General features: G+C 42.9%; 1 protein-coding gene across 1 annotated transcript in view; it reads left to right on the top strand.

Moving 5' to 3' along the window:
* Positions 1–2,162: 2,162 nt before the first annotated feature.
* GLDC (glycine decarboxylase) overlaps positions 2,163–15,149 on the top strand; it is a 102,231-nt gene continuing 89,244 nt past the window's right edge. The window contains exons 1-2 of the mRNA XM_030294290.1: positions 2,163–2,626; positions 3,168–3,246. Of these exons, the coding sequence (XP_030150150.1) occupies positions 2,375–2,626; positions 3,168–3,246 (331 nt within the window). The 5' untranslated portion in view covers positions 2,163–2,374. The remainder of the gene's footprint in view (positions 2,627–3,167; positions 3,247–15,149) is intronic.

Here is a 15,149-nt window from a genome sequence, read left to right as displayed (position 1 = left end):
TTTTTATAGAGGGACACAGCTGTGCTGTGGGTGGCTGGTAGGGAAGCACTTGTGTTTGCTGCCACTCATTCATTTTTCTGCTGCTGTCAGAGAAATAAGAAAATGGTGTCTTTTATTCTATTTTCCACTTCTCACACAAGTGTATCTTGTTGACAGAAGATTAATAACATCCAGAACCCTAGAGCTGAAGGAATCTGGGAGATACAGTTCTCTGGCTTCCAGTCCCTGTGATACAGAGTGCATAAACAGGAATAGGGATAAATGCCTCTCTGCCTCATCACATCTTACACTGAGGGTATCTCTCAACTTTTATGCAGGCTATAATTTCAATTCCAAATGGATGAAAGACTATTTAAAGACACTCAACCAGCCCTTCTAGCTCACTAGCTGCCCCTGCCTCCCATACACACACATTTTGCTTACTGTTTGCTTACTGTTTTGTCTTATACTTTCCTGCCTCTCTGCCTAGTCTATGTGCCTATCAGCTACAGAAACCAGAATGCGCGCGCATAGGATAGTTGAAGGAGGAAGTTAAGAGGAGGAAAAAAAAAAAACAGGTTTTACTTACCTGTAGTCTAAGTAATGTTCTGATGGCATCTGTCCTCTCTTCCTCATATTAGGACAATAATAATTTTGAAAGTTAATTTTTTAAAAGATTTTATTTTTTAATTTTTTTAAAATTTATTATTTTTAGAGAGAGTGTGAGCAGGGGAGGGGAAGAGAGAGGGAGAGAGAGAATCCCAAGCAGGACCCATGCTGTCAGCACAAGTCAGTTTCACCAATGGCAAGATCATGACCTGAGCTGAAACCAAGTGTCAGATGCTCGACTGACTCAGCCACCCAGGCGCCCCAAAGGTTTTATTTTATTTTTTTTTATTAGAAAAAAAATTTTTAATTATTTATTTTTGAGAGACAGAGAAAGCAGAGTGTGAACAGGGGCGGGAGGGGCAGAGAGAGGGAGACACAGAACTCCAAGCAGGCTCCAAGCTCTGAGCTGTCAGCACAGAGCCTGTCGCAGGGCTGAACTCACAAACCGTGAGATCATGACCTGAGCCAAAGTCGGAGGCTCAACCAACTGAGCCACCCAGGTGCCCCAAAGGTTTTATTTTTAAGTCATCTTTTTACCCAATGTGGGGCTCGAACTCAGAACCCCGAGATCAAGCGTCACATGTTCTATCCAGCCAGGTGCCCCAAAAGTTTATTTTTGATAAAAATCTTAAGAGACAGCTGGAGAGCTTAGAGTTACAAAATTTCCCAAGTAAGATGATAGTGCATAATATATACCTCAATATCTTTTGTATTTACCCCCTCCCCACACACATATGGAGAAAAGGTGTGGGGGAGGGAGAGAGAAGTAGTTCAAGTCTACTATTAGGGCAATTCTTTCAACAGTATAATCTCTTTTTAAATCCCACCAAGCTATGTGAGATGAGGACACTGAATGAAGCTGAGAGGTTGCGTAATTTGCCCACAATACAACTATAAAAGACCACAACTATTTTTTTATTTAAAAAACTTTTTTTAATGTTTATTTACTTATTTTTCAGAGAGAGAGCGCACGCGAGCAGGGGAGGGACAGAGAGTGGGAGACAGAATCCCAAGCAGGTTCTGGCAGTCAGTACAGACGGAGCTGGAACCCACCAACCCTGAGATCATGACCTGAGCAAAAACCAAGCGTCGGATGCATAACCGACTGAGCCACCCAGGCGCCCCCAAAGACGACAACTGCTAAAAAAAAAAAAAAAAAAAAAGTTCATCTGTCCATAGTGGTTTCCATGAAATATGAGCCTAAAATTAATGAATAAAGCCTAATTATTAGAGTCTGGCCTCCCTGTCAGAATCATCTGTCACCTCAGCTTAGTTCCCCAGGCACTTCGCCCGCCGTTGTGCAGCCGGATCCCGCGCCAGTGCGGTCCCAGACCTTGGCCCCGACCGCATGGAGCGCCCAGATCTCCCCATCAGCCAGAGATGGGGTACGAGTGACTGAGGACAGCACGTTCTGGGCCGGGCGCAGGACTCGGTTGAGGGCCGAGAAGAGAGTAGGGAGAGGGGGCGGGGCGGGAGACGCCCCGCCCCCGCCCCTCCGTCTACTCCCATTGGCTGAGGGTTTCCAGGCCCCATCCCACCGCCCGCCGGGCGACACTTAAAGTGTGCAGAGCAGGTGCCTCGCGTGGAGCAACAACTTTGCGCGCGTGTTTAGGCTGAGCGCGGCGCCCATTCATTGCCCACGAGCACCCATCCGTCTGTCCTACCGGTCGTCCAGCGAGAAGAGGCTCCAGGCCGAAGGCAACCGCCACCTGGAGAACTGTGACCCAAAGGGGCCGAGAGTGCGGCTGACCCTCGTGGGCCAGGGCAGGGGACTGTGGTCGCGACCATGCAGACGTGCGCCAGGGCCTGGGGGCTGCGTCTGGGCTGCGGAATCGGGGGCAGCCGCCGCCTGGCTGGGGGCAAGGGACCGCTTTGGGTGCCGCGGGGCCGTGACAGCAGCAGCGGCGGGGACAGCAGCAGAGCTGGGGACTCGCGCCTCCTCGAGCGCCTCCTGCCCAGACACGACGACTTCGCTCGGAGGCACATCGGCCCGGGGGACAAAGACCAGAGGGAGATGCTACAGGCCCTGGGGCTAGCGGTAAGGACCCCACCCGGCCCTCCAGGGCCTCACCCTGCCTTACCCAGGTTCTGCCGGCTCGGCCTCCCGGCCCCCGCCTGAAGCTCTGCTTGGCTCCGCGTAGGACCCGCACCCCGGATCTTGGGCCCTGGCGTGGAAGCGAGCCCGCGAGTTCCGTTCCTGTGCCCCAGGCTTCTCTCACCCGTTTACTTTCTCCACCCGCTTTTCGCGCCTCAGAACCTTATGTTTTTCAACCCAACTCGCCCTCCTGATGAACCCTAACTTTGCAAAAGGAGGACCTCCTGGTTTATCCAATTATCTCTGGTTGCTGACTGAAATCCAGCCTAGAGTGGTAGAATCGCTACCCCAGTTCATTTGCTTTCCTCCAAGTGATTTCTGATTTGCTCAAAGTTGTTTTTTTTTTTTTTAAAGAAACACTAATTAGGAGATTTAAATGAGGTTCCCACAAGCCTTTGTAGATGCAAAACAGAGGTGACTCCTTTAACTCAGAAGCACTTTCCTCTCCCTTTAGTGTTCACCGATTTATGTTTTTTCATTTTAGAGTATTGATGAACTGATTGAGAAGACGGTGCCTGCCAGCATCCGCTTGAAAAGACCCTTGAAAATGGAAGACCCTGTTTGTAAGTTGCCGGGAGAGCTCCCTTCGACTCTGCTTGCTTTGGCCTATTTGTCTTCTACAGTTTCTGAAAATCCAGCTCTGGGTTAGGATTGCCCAGGACTGGGAATATCTTTATTAAAACAAAACAGTGCGAGTACCTCAAAGGGCAGGAGAGGGTGGAATATTTAGTTCCTGGAGCAATCAGTTCTGTACCCTAGGTTGGAGTCCATGCCTCGCCTTTCTAGCTCTTTATCTAGGCGCCAGCAAACTGCCAGTGGAAGGAAGGCAGTGCACAAGGCTGTGGAAGACTCCCCATGTCCCAGGCCATGGTTCTCACATCCTTTGGGATGAGATGTCATCACCTCTGCAGGTCAGGATACTGAAAGGAGAAAGGACATGCTTATAATCATATACAACTAAGGAAGTGACAAAAATGGGAGGAGATGCAGACATAAGGCCTCCTAGCCCAAGCTTCTTTATATCACAACAGCTTCAAATTGTTCTCTTATGTCCAATTTCATTTACTTATATCTACTGTAAGGCTGTCCAATTTCATTTACTTATATCTATTGTAAGGCAGCAGTACTCTTCAAGTTCAAATAATTTTTATGAAGAAATGTGCAAAAAAGATTTGTGCCTGGTTAAAAAAGTTTAGTTTACTCATAGGATTACTTAGAATTTTGTTCCATACTTAAATATTTTTAATAGTCCTGAAGACTGACTTTCAGAGGTATTTTTATGAGTACTTGACTTCATGGAGTGAGACAAGAATCCGCATGTCAAAGGGTCAGGCAGAGCTGAAGAGCTCTCGCTCTCTCTTTCTCTTTTAAAAAAAATTTTTTTTAATTTTAATGTTTATTTATTTTTGAGAGAGAGACAGAGCACCAGTGGGAGAGAGGCAGAGAGAGCAGAAGACACAGAATCCTAAGCAGGATCCAGGCTCTGAGCTGTCAGCACAGAGCGTGACTTGGGGCTTGAACTCAAACCATGAGATCATTGACCTGAGCTGAAGTGGGATCCTTAAGGCTTAATTAATTGACTGAGCCACCCAGGCGCCCATCTCTTTCTCTTTTAAACAGGAAAGAATTTTCTTGGGTTATCTGGTTTTTGAATCACAGAGATGCTGTCTCTTAGACTTTTGGAGTCAGGTGAAGAAAAAGAACTTTGTTTTTGTTTTTTTTTTTTAGGACACAAAAGATAGGTGGATGGCAAACTTTATTTTGTTTTATACTTGATCTTAGCCAAAAGGCCAAGAAGTGATAAAATTTATTTTGTTTTAAAGTAGACAACTTGAAGTATGAAGCCAGTCCAGCTCCAGGTGGCTAATGTAACTCAGGTTATGATAAGAATTGCTCCCCTTGTTGGTTTCAGATCTGAACCATTTCTCCTGATGGCAAAGACCTTGCCCTTAGAAGAAAATCTGCACATTTTGTTCAATTGAACTGATTCAGTCCTGGGATAGTCTTATCTATTTCAGTTTTAGGAAACCAGAATCCTGATTTATTGGATGTTTAAAGAGTGAAGAGTTGTATATATATATATATTTTAAAATTTATTTATTCATTTTTGAGAGAGCGAGCAGGTGAGGGACAGAGAGAGGGAAACAGAATCCTAAGCAGACTTTGTGCAGTCAGTGCAGAGCTCCACATCAGGGCTCAAACTCACAAACTGTGAGATCATAACCAGAGCTGAAATCAAGAGTTGGATGCTTAACCAGTTGAGCCACCCAGGCACCCCAAGAGTTGTATATATTTTTAAGAGTTGTATATTTTTTTAAAAATTAAAAATCTTTACTTATTTTTGAGAGAGAGAGATAAAGCATGAGCAGGGGAGGGGCAGAGAGAGGGAGATAGAGAATCTAGAGCCTGAAACAGGCTCCAGGCTCTGAGCTGTCAGCACAGAGCCTGACATGGGGCTCGAACTCACCGGTAGTGAGATCATGACCTGAGCCGAAGTCAGAGGCTTAACTGACTAAGCCACCCAGGTGCCCCTAAGAGCTGTATATTTTTAAAGCAAGCCTTAGGTAATGCATTTCTGAGATTTTCAAAGTCAGAAAATGTTTGGGTCACCCATTCTTACAATATACTCTAAAACAAGATGTTCTTTAAGAGCATTAGAGCCTAGGGAACATGTCAAAGCCGCCTCTCTAAAAAAAGTTCAGCTGTTTCTTCCCAGCTGAATAATGTGAACATTGGGGGATTCCATTTCTCCTCTTTCATTGAAAGTGAACTCCTGATAAGTAATTTGCAACTTAAGTGTAAACTTTAAACCCAGTGGCTTCTGTGAGATTTGGGGCTGGTTCCATCTGGTTATTCTGAGATGACTCAGAGAAAATATTGCACAGTCAGGATTCCACCCCCTTCTCCCTCGCCTTGAAGTGAATTGGCTTTCCAACAAAGCTTGCTTCTTGGAAGAATGAGCTCTGGTTGGGGCAGTCAGAGAATGTGTCAGAAAGGCATCAATGTTTTATTCTGAGGTGTGCACATGTCATGGTTAATGAATGTCCTTCACATGAGGAGAACAAACTGGTCCGGGTAACCTCCAGTAGTAGCATTTCCATTTAATAGTAGAGCAGCATTACCCAAACAGTTTCATGTTGAATGCTTGTTTTCTGTTGTATTCAGAGAGGAATTCTGGACCCAATATTTGTTCCCTGTATACACAGGAAACTAACAAGAGCTAGTTGGTTACATGAGTCTTAAATGCCCTCATTGCTGAGTAAAAAGACAGAGCTGTAAGCACCATGGAGATCCTTGAGTTAGTTCTTAGACATAATTTAATAATCTCGAACATTTGTTTAGTGCTTACCATATAGTAGGTACTTTTAAAAGTGCTTTTCATGTGTTAATTTAGTCCTTAGCACAATCCTATGAGGTAAGTACCAGTATCATCTGTTTTACAGGGGATATGTCATAACTTACAGTGGAGGCAGAAGTTGACCCAGGCAGCCCAGATCCACTGTCCACCCTCCAAAGTCTACCCCACTGTTTTCACTGTGCCTTCTGCGAAGTAGAAAACTCCTGACTCTGAAGTATCCAGTTTATTGATATGCACAAATCCAATCATGCCAGAATCCCTCTGCCATTTGCCAACTGCTCTGGTGGAAATGCAGTGGCATACTGAGAGCACAGATGTGGAAACACTCAGCCCACTACCAGGGAGAGGGAAGGGGTGATGGGTGCAGCACTAGGGTTGAGTATTGAGGGATGAGTCGTGATGGCTTTGCTGGACAAGGCTGGGGGAGGCTGCCACAGAGGGACCATCATGTACTGGATAGAGTGGCCTGACAGAATCAGATGATTCATCTGTCCTGAGGGATGCTCCCCTCCCCTTGGACACTTAAGTGCTTTGAAAGAATACCTTTGAAAGAATATCAGTTGAATTCTCAGTAAATCATGCTTCAAAGAAGCAAAGCTACTCAATTCAAAATCCTATTATCCTGTTCAAGTGAATCCACTCTCCCTCACCCACATACACATAAAGAGAAAAAAATAGGAAGGATATATATCAATGGCAGCATTCATTTCCCTGGATGGGCCATGAGGGATGATTTTAGCTTTCTTTTTATTACCTTGTTTTTTCTAGATTTTCTACAGTAACTATTTTATAATACCAAATTTCAAAGTACTTTGTGTATGAACCAACTAATCACTTTTAGCTATGGTATGCCTCTCTGTGTAGTATTCTCAGTAAAATAATCTCAAGCTGACCAGACTGAACTAGTCCAGAACTGCACAGAAGCTGCAGGGTTTAAAGTTTACACAAAATTGCACATTGCTTATTGTGAGCATGCTGAGGAAGAAAGACATTAACCCCTCTAATGTTCAGAGTGTTCAAGCAGAACTAAGCAGCTGAGCTGTCACAATGAGACTTTTGACAGACTTGTGGGAACTTAATGTACTAAGCCACATCTTTTAGAGTGTTACTTAATAAATGGTTAATGGAAGGAGTGTTGTGTAATGCAGCTGCAGGTGGTGACTATGTCACCCAAGTGGGGTTGGGCATTTTCCTGCACTGATCTCAAGGACACCTAAACAGGATAACACTTCCCCAGGTGATAGATGTCAGGTGTCTTTCAGCTGGATGATATCCATCATTGGGTTCTGTCTGTAGACTCCTCAGTTTGTGACAAGGCTCACCCTTGGCCTTTACCTGGCCAAGTTCCCAGTTTATATGAATTAATTTGTCTTTTTAATACTAGTGGACTTTCATTATGCAGCTGTGGAAATAAATGAAGACCAGTCAAATGAGAAAAGCAAAGACTATTTATTCTGTACTTGTTATAGGGGGAGTCAGCCTTTTGTTTTGGCAGAGGAATGGGAAAACCTTATAGTGAAATAAAGGAAAGGCTTCAGGTATGCCAGTGTTGGGGGCTATTGGCATGCGGAAGATGTAGGGGAGGCAAGTAGAAGCAGGGGATCCTGTGTGATTGGTTAAGGGTGTGTATTTGGCTTTTATGGTTGGTCCTACATCAGAAGCCAGCACCAAAATTAAGGTAGCTGTCAGTTGATTACAAGTCCTGGCCAATAATTTTTGGTCAATTATTATGTAAGTTATTGTGCAGTTTGCTGCATAGTCACTGAAGATAACAAGTTGACTTTCTGCAAGTCTAACTTACAGCAGGCTGGCTTCTGGAGTTTGTTATAGAAAAGGTGTTGGTTTCTTGAGCAGGTTGCTGCAGGTTGTGGGTGAAAGTTCTGTGGTAATATATGGTCTGCCATTGTCTATTTGTGTATTCAGTCTCTTACAATAGAATCTATCTTGTCCTTTTATTTTTGTCATGAATTCTTATTAGGCAGATGGCTGCAGATTTGATACCTTGGAAAGTCAGTCTATTGCCTAAATTGCTAAATGTTCATCGGCCATCTAGTATGTGCAAAGCACTGTGAGGAAAAATATATGAGTAAACATAATCACTCTCCTCAAGCTTATATCTTACCTTCTTAATATAAATATGTCAGTTAAAAAGTTAAACACAGTTAAAAAGTCCCAGGTGCCCTGAGAAGTTTGGATAAAATGCTGCAAGTATTCAGCAGTTGGATGGAGAAATGGGATTTCTGGAACAACATAAAGAGTTGAAATATATCTTCTCCAGTTAGAAGCAAAGACAATACCTTTACATTGACTATGTTCTTTTGGTGTGTAAATATACTTCATATAAGAAGGGAAAAATGCAAAGGAATAAAGGCAGTATCTTCACTGAGAACAGAAAATGGCAAATGCAGCATGAAAAGCATAATTAGGGAAGTATTTTAATGTTGTTGTAGTTCTGTTCATGGAATCTTAATCAGAATAATTATGTTAATCACTCAGGGATTCTAGTGTATGTTCCAACATGACAAAAGCAATTCTTTAGGTGTTCTACAAATTTAACTCAATTCTGACACTATCCACCTGGAGGTAGCATAATATGCTACAGATTAAGGACTTAATAACAAAACTGCCTCTTCTTCAGATGCCAATCCCAAGTCCACCTGTGCTTCTGACCAACAAGCTATAAATTGGAGGTTCCCACAATCCCCTTCATGGGTTTGATTAATTTGCTAGAGCAGCTCACAGAACTCAGAAACATTTCATATGTTTACCGGTTTATTTTAAAGGATATTATAAAAGATACAGATGAGTCACCAGATGAAGAGGTACATAGGGTGAGGTCCATAAGGGTTTTGAGCACAGGAGCTTCTTCCCTTGTGGAACTTGGGGTTCACCACCCTCTCAGCATGTGGATGCATTAGCCATCCTAGAAGCTCATCAAATTTTGTCCGAGATTAATCTGTAGCCTCCCACCCCCACCCCTTCCTCTCCTCAGAGGTCTGTGGGTGAGGCCAAGAAAATTCCCACCCTCTTATCACTTGGTCTTTTTAGGTCTTTCTAACCAGCCCCATCCTGAGGCTTTTTAGGGACACCACCCTAAAACACTTCATTAGCATAAATGTGACTTTTTACAAGGGCTTCTTATGAATAACAAAGGAATCCCATTACTCAAGAAATTCCAAAGACAAAGACCATATATAGTTTTTATTATTACCACAGGGATATTTCAGTTAAATATGTGGAGGTGTATCCCAATAGAAGTTGAGAAATGAACATATTTTAAAAGGGATGTGTCCTGAAATAAATTATAATCAGTTTTTTCACTTTTTATATTTATTTTTTACAGTTTTTATTTATTTTGAGATAGAACCATGAGGAAGGGGCAGAGAGAAGGGGGCAGCGGATCCGAAACTGGCTCTGTGCTGACAGCAGATAACCCAATGTGGGGCTCAAACTCAAGAACTGTGAGATCAGGAATTAAGGCTGAAGTCATACACTTACTTAACTGACTGAGCCACCCAGCCACCCCAGTTTTTTCCCTTTTTAAAATTAGAATACAAAGTTGAAATCTCAGTCTTTATAAATTGACCATTTTTAGCATTAAAATGTTTGGGGCTTATTTATTGACATATAAAGGATACAAACATGTAAACATGCTGATGAGAGCCCAAATAAAATAGGTCCTGTGACTGGGACAAAGAACATAACATATAAAAACAACTTTTCCTTTTCATCTTGCTAATGGATAATGGAATTCGTCCAGCATCATCAAACATTTTATATAAATGAAATTGCTTATTGGGGCGCCTGGTGGCTCAGTTGGTTGAGTGTCTCTTGATTTAGGCTCAGGTCATGGTTTGTGGGATCAAGCCCCGCCTCCAACTCAGCACTGACAGTGAGGAGCCTGCTTGGCATTATCTCTCTCTCCCTTTCTGTCTCTCCCCTACTCTCTCTCTCTCAAAATAAATAATAAAAATAAACTTAAAAACAGTAAAGTTTAAATGATATTGATGGAGTGTGAGGCAGGTTGAGGGCAAAATACAAGCTAGCACCCCCCCTCCCCCAAGTGGGATTATGGGTGATACTCCTCAGGCACTTTTGGCTGCCCAAGCGATAAAGTTTTGGGGTAATGGGGGGGTTCGTGAGCTCTGGAGCTGAAGACCAAGAAAGAATTCTTTTTTTTTTTTTTTTTTTTTAATTTTTTTTTTAACGTTTATTTATTTTTGAGACAGAGAGAGACAGAGCATGAACGGGGGAGGGTCAGAGAGAGGGAGACACAGAATCTGAAACAGGCTCCAGGCTCTGAGCAGTCAGCACAGAGCCCGACGCGGGGCTCAAACTCACAGACGGCGAGATCTTGACCTGAGCTGAAGTCGGCCGCCCAACCGACTGAGCCACCCAGGTGCCCCCCAAGAAAGAATTCTTGAAGAGGAAGAGCTGCACTATAAGTGCGGGGGTGGAGGGTGACCATTTTATAGAGTCAGGGGCAGTTTCCAAAGAGACTTTAACATGCTAAAGACTTTCTGGAGGCCTAGCTTTGTCTGGCTAAGGTTGTTTTTCCCTCTAGCAAAGCATTAACATTAAGACAGTAGGGATTCCTGGACTTTAGGAAATGATGGGATTGCCTCTTTCTGGTAAACTGGTGGAGATTCTTATCAGTTTACCATTTGGGTTTTTTTGTCCTTTCCTGTTTTGGGAGCCTAGAGTGTCCAAGGATTATCATACACAACCCACCTGGGGTGGGGAGGGTGCCGTTAGCCTGCACTTTTGCCCTCAGCTTGCCCCATCCTCCCTCATCACAAGGACAAAGGAAAGGACAAAACAAATGGTTAAACTGATAAAGAGTACACCAGTTTACCAGAAAAAGGCAATCCCATCAATAGCCTAATCTCCTGTAACCTGTAGACTGAGTTTCCTGGAGCCCTGACATCACCCCTCCATCGTGATATGGGGAACAAAGGAGAAGGAAATGGCAGATAAAACTAAATTTCCTTATAACCTGCAGCCCATTGACAAATACTTGTGGCAAATATAAGAGTATAACATTTCTCCAGGAACTCCCTACTGTGTTCATGTTAATGCTTTGCTAGGGGGAGAAACAAATTTAGCTTGACAATAGCTAAGCCTCTCTTTAGCATGTGGAAGTCTCAGCGGAAACTTGCCTGTGGACTTTACCTTCCCCAAATCCATGGTTTATAACCAGTTACACTCCACAACCCCAGTGCAATTCTTCCTGCCCACGGGTCCTGTCCCTGTGCTTCAATAAAATCACCTTTTTGCACCAGATGTCTTCAAGAATTCTTGGCCTTCAGCTCCAAACCCCACGAACCCCACCATCACCCCAGAAGGGCAAAGGGAGGGAGAGAATCTTAAGGAGGCTCCATGCCCAGTGCAGAGCTGGCCTCGGGGCTCTATCTCAGGGACTTGATCTCACAACCGCTGCTGCATGGGATATTTAACTGACTGAGCCACCCAGGTGCCCCTGAAATTACTTCTTTAAAATATTTTAAAAACTGACTTTTTGGTGGTGGGGGCTGGGGGGGCGGGGGAGGAAGCTACTATATCCTTTATCTCTTGCTGTATAAGAAGTTACTGTAAAACTCCATGGCTTAAATATTTATTGGACATTTATTATCCTCACTGTTTCTGTGGGTCAAGAATCCAGGAGCAGCCAAGCTGGATGGTCCTGGCTCAGAGTCTTTTATGATATTGCTGCCACATATTGGTGGATGCTCATCTAGGCCTGGAGGAGCCACTTGCAAGGTGGCTCACTCACAACTGCTGGCAAGTTGGTGCTGTCTGTGTGGGAGATCTTAGTTCATCCCCACATGAGTCTCTCCCAAGGGCTGCTTAAGTGTCTTCACATGACAGGTGAATTCCCCCGGAGCCAGTGATTCAAGAGAGAAAGAAAGCCAGGCAGAAGCTATCCTTTTGATGACATAATCTTGGAATTCCTATAGCATCACTTAACACCACTTTCTATTGATTAGAATGAGTTATTAAGTCTGGCCTGTATTCAAGGGAAGGGGAATTAATGTTCACTTAAAAGCGTGTGCTTTTTTTTTTTTTTAATTTGAATATAGTTGGCACATAATGTTACATTAGTTTCAGGTGTACATCATAGTGATTGGAACCACTCTATACATTCTGCTGTGCTCGCCACAAGTGCAGTTACCATCTGTCACCATACAGTGCTATTCCTTATATCATTGACTATATTCTTTATGCTGTGACTTTTATTCTCATGCCATACTCATTCCATAACTGAGAGCCTGTATCTTCTGCTCCCCTTCACCCATTTTGCCCACTCCCTTCCCCTCCATCCCCTCTGACAACCATCAGTCAAATTTGTTCTCTGTCTTTATAGGTCTGATTCTATTTTCTGTTTACTCATTCGTTTTATTTTTTTAGATTCTGCTAAAGAGTGGAATCATATGGTATTTGTCTTTCTCAGTCTGATTTATTTTACTTAGCATAATATATCCAAAACATAAAGAAGTTATACAACTCAATACTAAAAAACAATCAGATTAAATTAATCTGGGGAAGAGGACCTGAGTAGACATTTTTCCAAAGAAGAAATACAAATATCCAACAGGCATATGAAAAGATGTTCAACATCACTAATAATCAGGGAACTGCAAATCAAAACCACAATGAGGTATCACCTTATACCTGTCAGAATGGCTAAAATAAAAAAGACAACAAATGACAAGTGTTGGCAAAGATGTGGATAAAGAAAAAGGAACACTTTTACACTGTTGGCGGGAATGTAAATTGGTGCAGCTACTCTGGAAAACAGTATGAACTTTGCAAAGAAACTTCAAAATAGAAATGTCATATGATTCAATAATTCCACTAGTGGGTATTTACTCAAAGGAAATGAAAACACTAATTTGAAAAGACACGCACCCCTATGTTTAGCACAGCATTATTTACAATAGCTAAGATATGGAAGTAACCTGTGTCCACTGATAAAATGAATAGGGAAGATGTGGTATATATGTGTATACATACACATACACACAGTGGAATAAAAAAAATGAACAGGGAAGACATGGTATATATGTATATACACACACATACACAGAAAATGGATGGGATCGTGCCATTTACAACAATGGAGGACCTAGGGGATATGCTATGTCTCCACCCTTTGAAAACAGGACTTAAAAAGAATGTACAGATGTATTTTTTTACTAGACTTAATTATTTATCTTGAAAAAAAATTTTTAATGTTATTTTTGAGAGAGAGAGACAGAGACAGAGACCAAGCAGGGAAGGGGCAGAGAGAGAGGGAGGCACAGAATAGGAAGCAGGTTCCAGGCTCTGAGCTGTCAGCACAGAGCCCGATGTGGGGCTTGAACTCACAGATCGCGAGATCATGACCTGAGCCGTACTTGGCCGCCCAACTGACTGAGCCACCCAGGCGCCCCTAGACTTAATTTTTAGATCACTTTTAGGTTCAGAGCAAAATTAAGTGTAAGGCACAGAGTTCCCACATACCTCCTGCCTCGAGATAGCCTCCCCCATTATCAATATACCCGCCCCCCAAAGTGATACAGTTGTCACAACTGATGAACCTCCATTGACACATCAACACCCAAGGTTCATAGTTTACATTAAGGTTCACTCTTGGTGTTGTACATTCTATGGATTTGGAGAAATGTATAATGATGTGTCTACCTCTATAGTATCATACAGAATAGTTTCACTGCCCTAAAAATATCCTGAAGACATTTTTTTCCCCTGCAGACATTGAAAAAAAAAATTTTTTTTTAATGTTTATTCAATTTTGAGAGACAGAGAGACAGAATGCAAGCAGGGGTGGGGCAGAGAGAGAGGGAGACATAGAATCTGAAGCAGGCTCCAGGCTCTGAGCTGTCAGAGAACAGAGCCCGACATGGGGCTTGATGACCTGAGCCAAGGTCAGAAGCTTAACTGACTGAGACACCCAGGCGCCCCTCCCTGCAGACATTTTTAAACTACCACATTCATCCAAATTAGCACATATTTCTATCATAAATTATAAATAATTTTATCTGTTACAATTATTCAATGTTATCAAAATGAAATCAGTCATATTGTATCACTATATTGTAAATATAGTGTTACTCCTAAGGACTATTATGGTACACAGGTCCATTTGCCCATACACTAAATGTCCCCATCTACTCACCTTTGTCACCAATGGGTTATAAGCTATCATCAAAGCTAATTTTACAGCTTCCTCCATCTGCTTCCCTTTCTCATTTATTGGGAAGCTTCTATTGAAGATAAGTTACCGTTTTAGGCACTGAGGGTAAGAATCAAGGGGTAAAGGATGATAAAGATATGACCCTGACTATAGGTTATAAATAATAGGGAGATAGATATTGAGTAGCAGTGAGATCTGTAAATTAGGAAGAATGCTTTGGCTGAAGTTAAGACATGAGCAGAGACATGGAGGTATAGAGATAACATGGTTATTTTGATATGGTGAATGACCATGTATGTAGAATATCAGGCTGCCAAAAGGCATAGAAAACAAGGTATGGGGGGGCTCAGAGCCATGATAAAGGATTTATTTTTTCTCTCTAATGAGAAGATAATAACAGTTATTACAGAGGGAAGTGATATGACTGTGTTTTGCAGAGTGCCTCTGATATCAGAGGCAAGGAGACCAGCTGGGAGATTGTTGGAGAGTTTAGAGGTGAGATTTTAAATGTTCATTCATTCAGGTCCACCAAGAAATACTCACCAGGACAATATTAGATATGCAAGAAATTTACTGGGAGTGGGAACAAGAGAAGGCAGGGGAACCTTTAGACGGTGATGCAGATCTGACTCTGGTGGAAAGGGAGAGGGATGGAAGGAGAAATGGCTAGGAAACTTAGACTGCATCACAGATCTAAGAAACTTGTGGTCAGTCCAAATGAGAGTCCTTGAGTCAAAGTTGCCCATGGGACGGGGTCCCACAGCTTGCAAGAATGGGCCTGCATTAGTTCTCTTGCTGTTGCTAGTAATTGACTGGGAGTAGCCTATGGGGATTATGGTTTCAGTATAAACATGGTGGTTGATCCAGAGACGCAGCAGGCGGACTGTCAGTCAATTTCTAGGCTGAATGTCTTG

Source organism: Lynx canadensis, chromosome D4 (genome assembly GCF_007474595.2).
Source record: "Lynx canadensis isolate LIC74 chromosome D4, mLynCan4.pri.v2, whole genome shotgun sequence".
Lineage (NCBI taxonomy): Eukaryota > Metazoa > Chordata > Mammalia > Carnivora > Felidae > Lynx > Lynx canadensis.
Note: the sequence above shows the minus strand (reverse complement) of the source record. Positions and strands in the feature narration are given on the sequence as shown.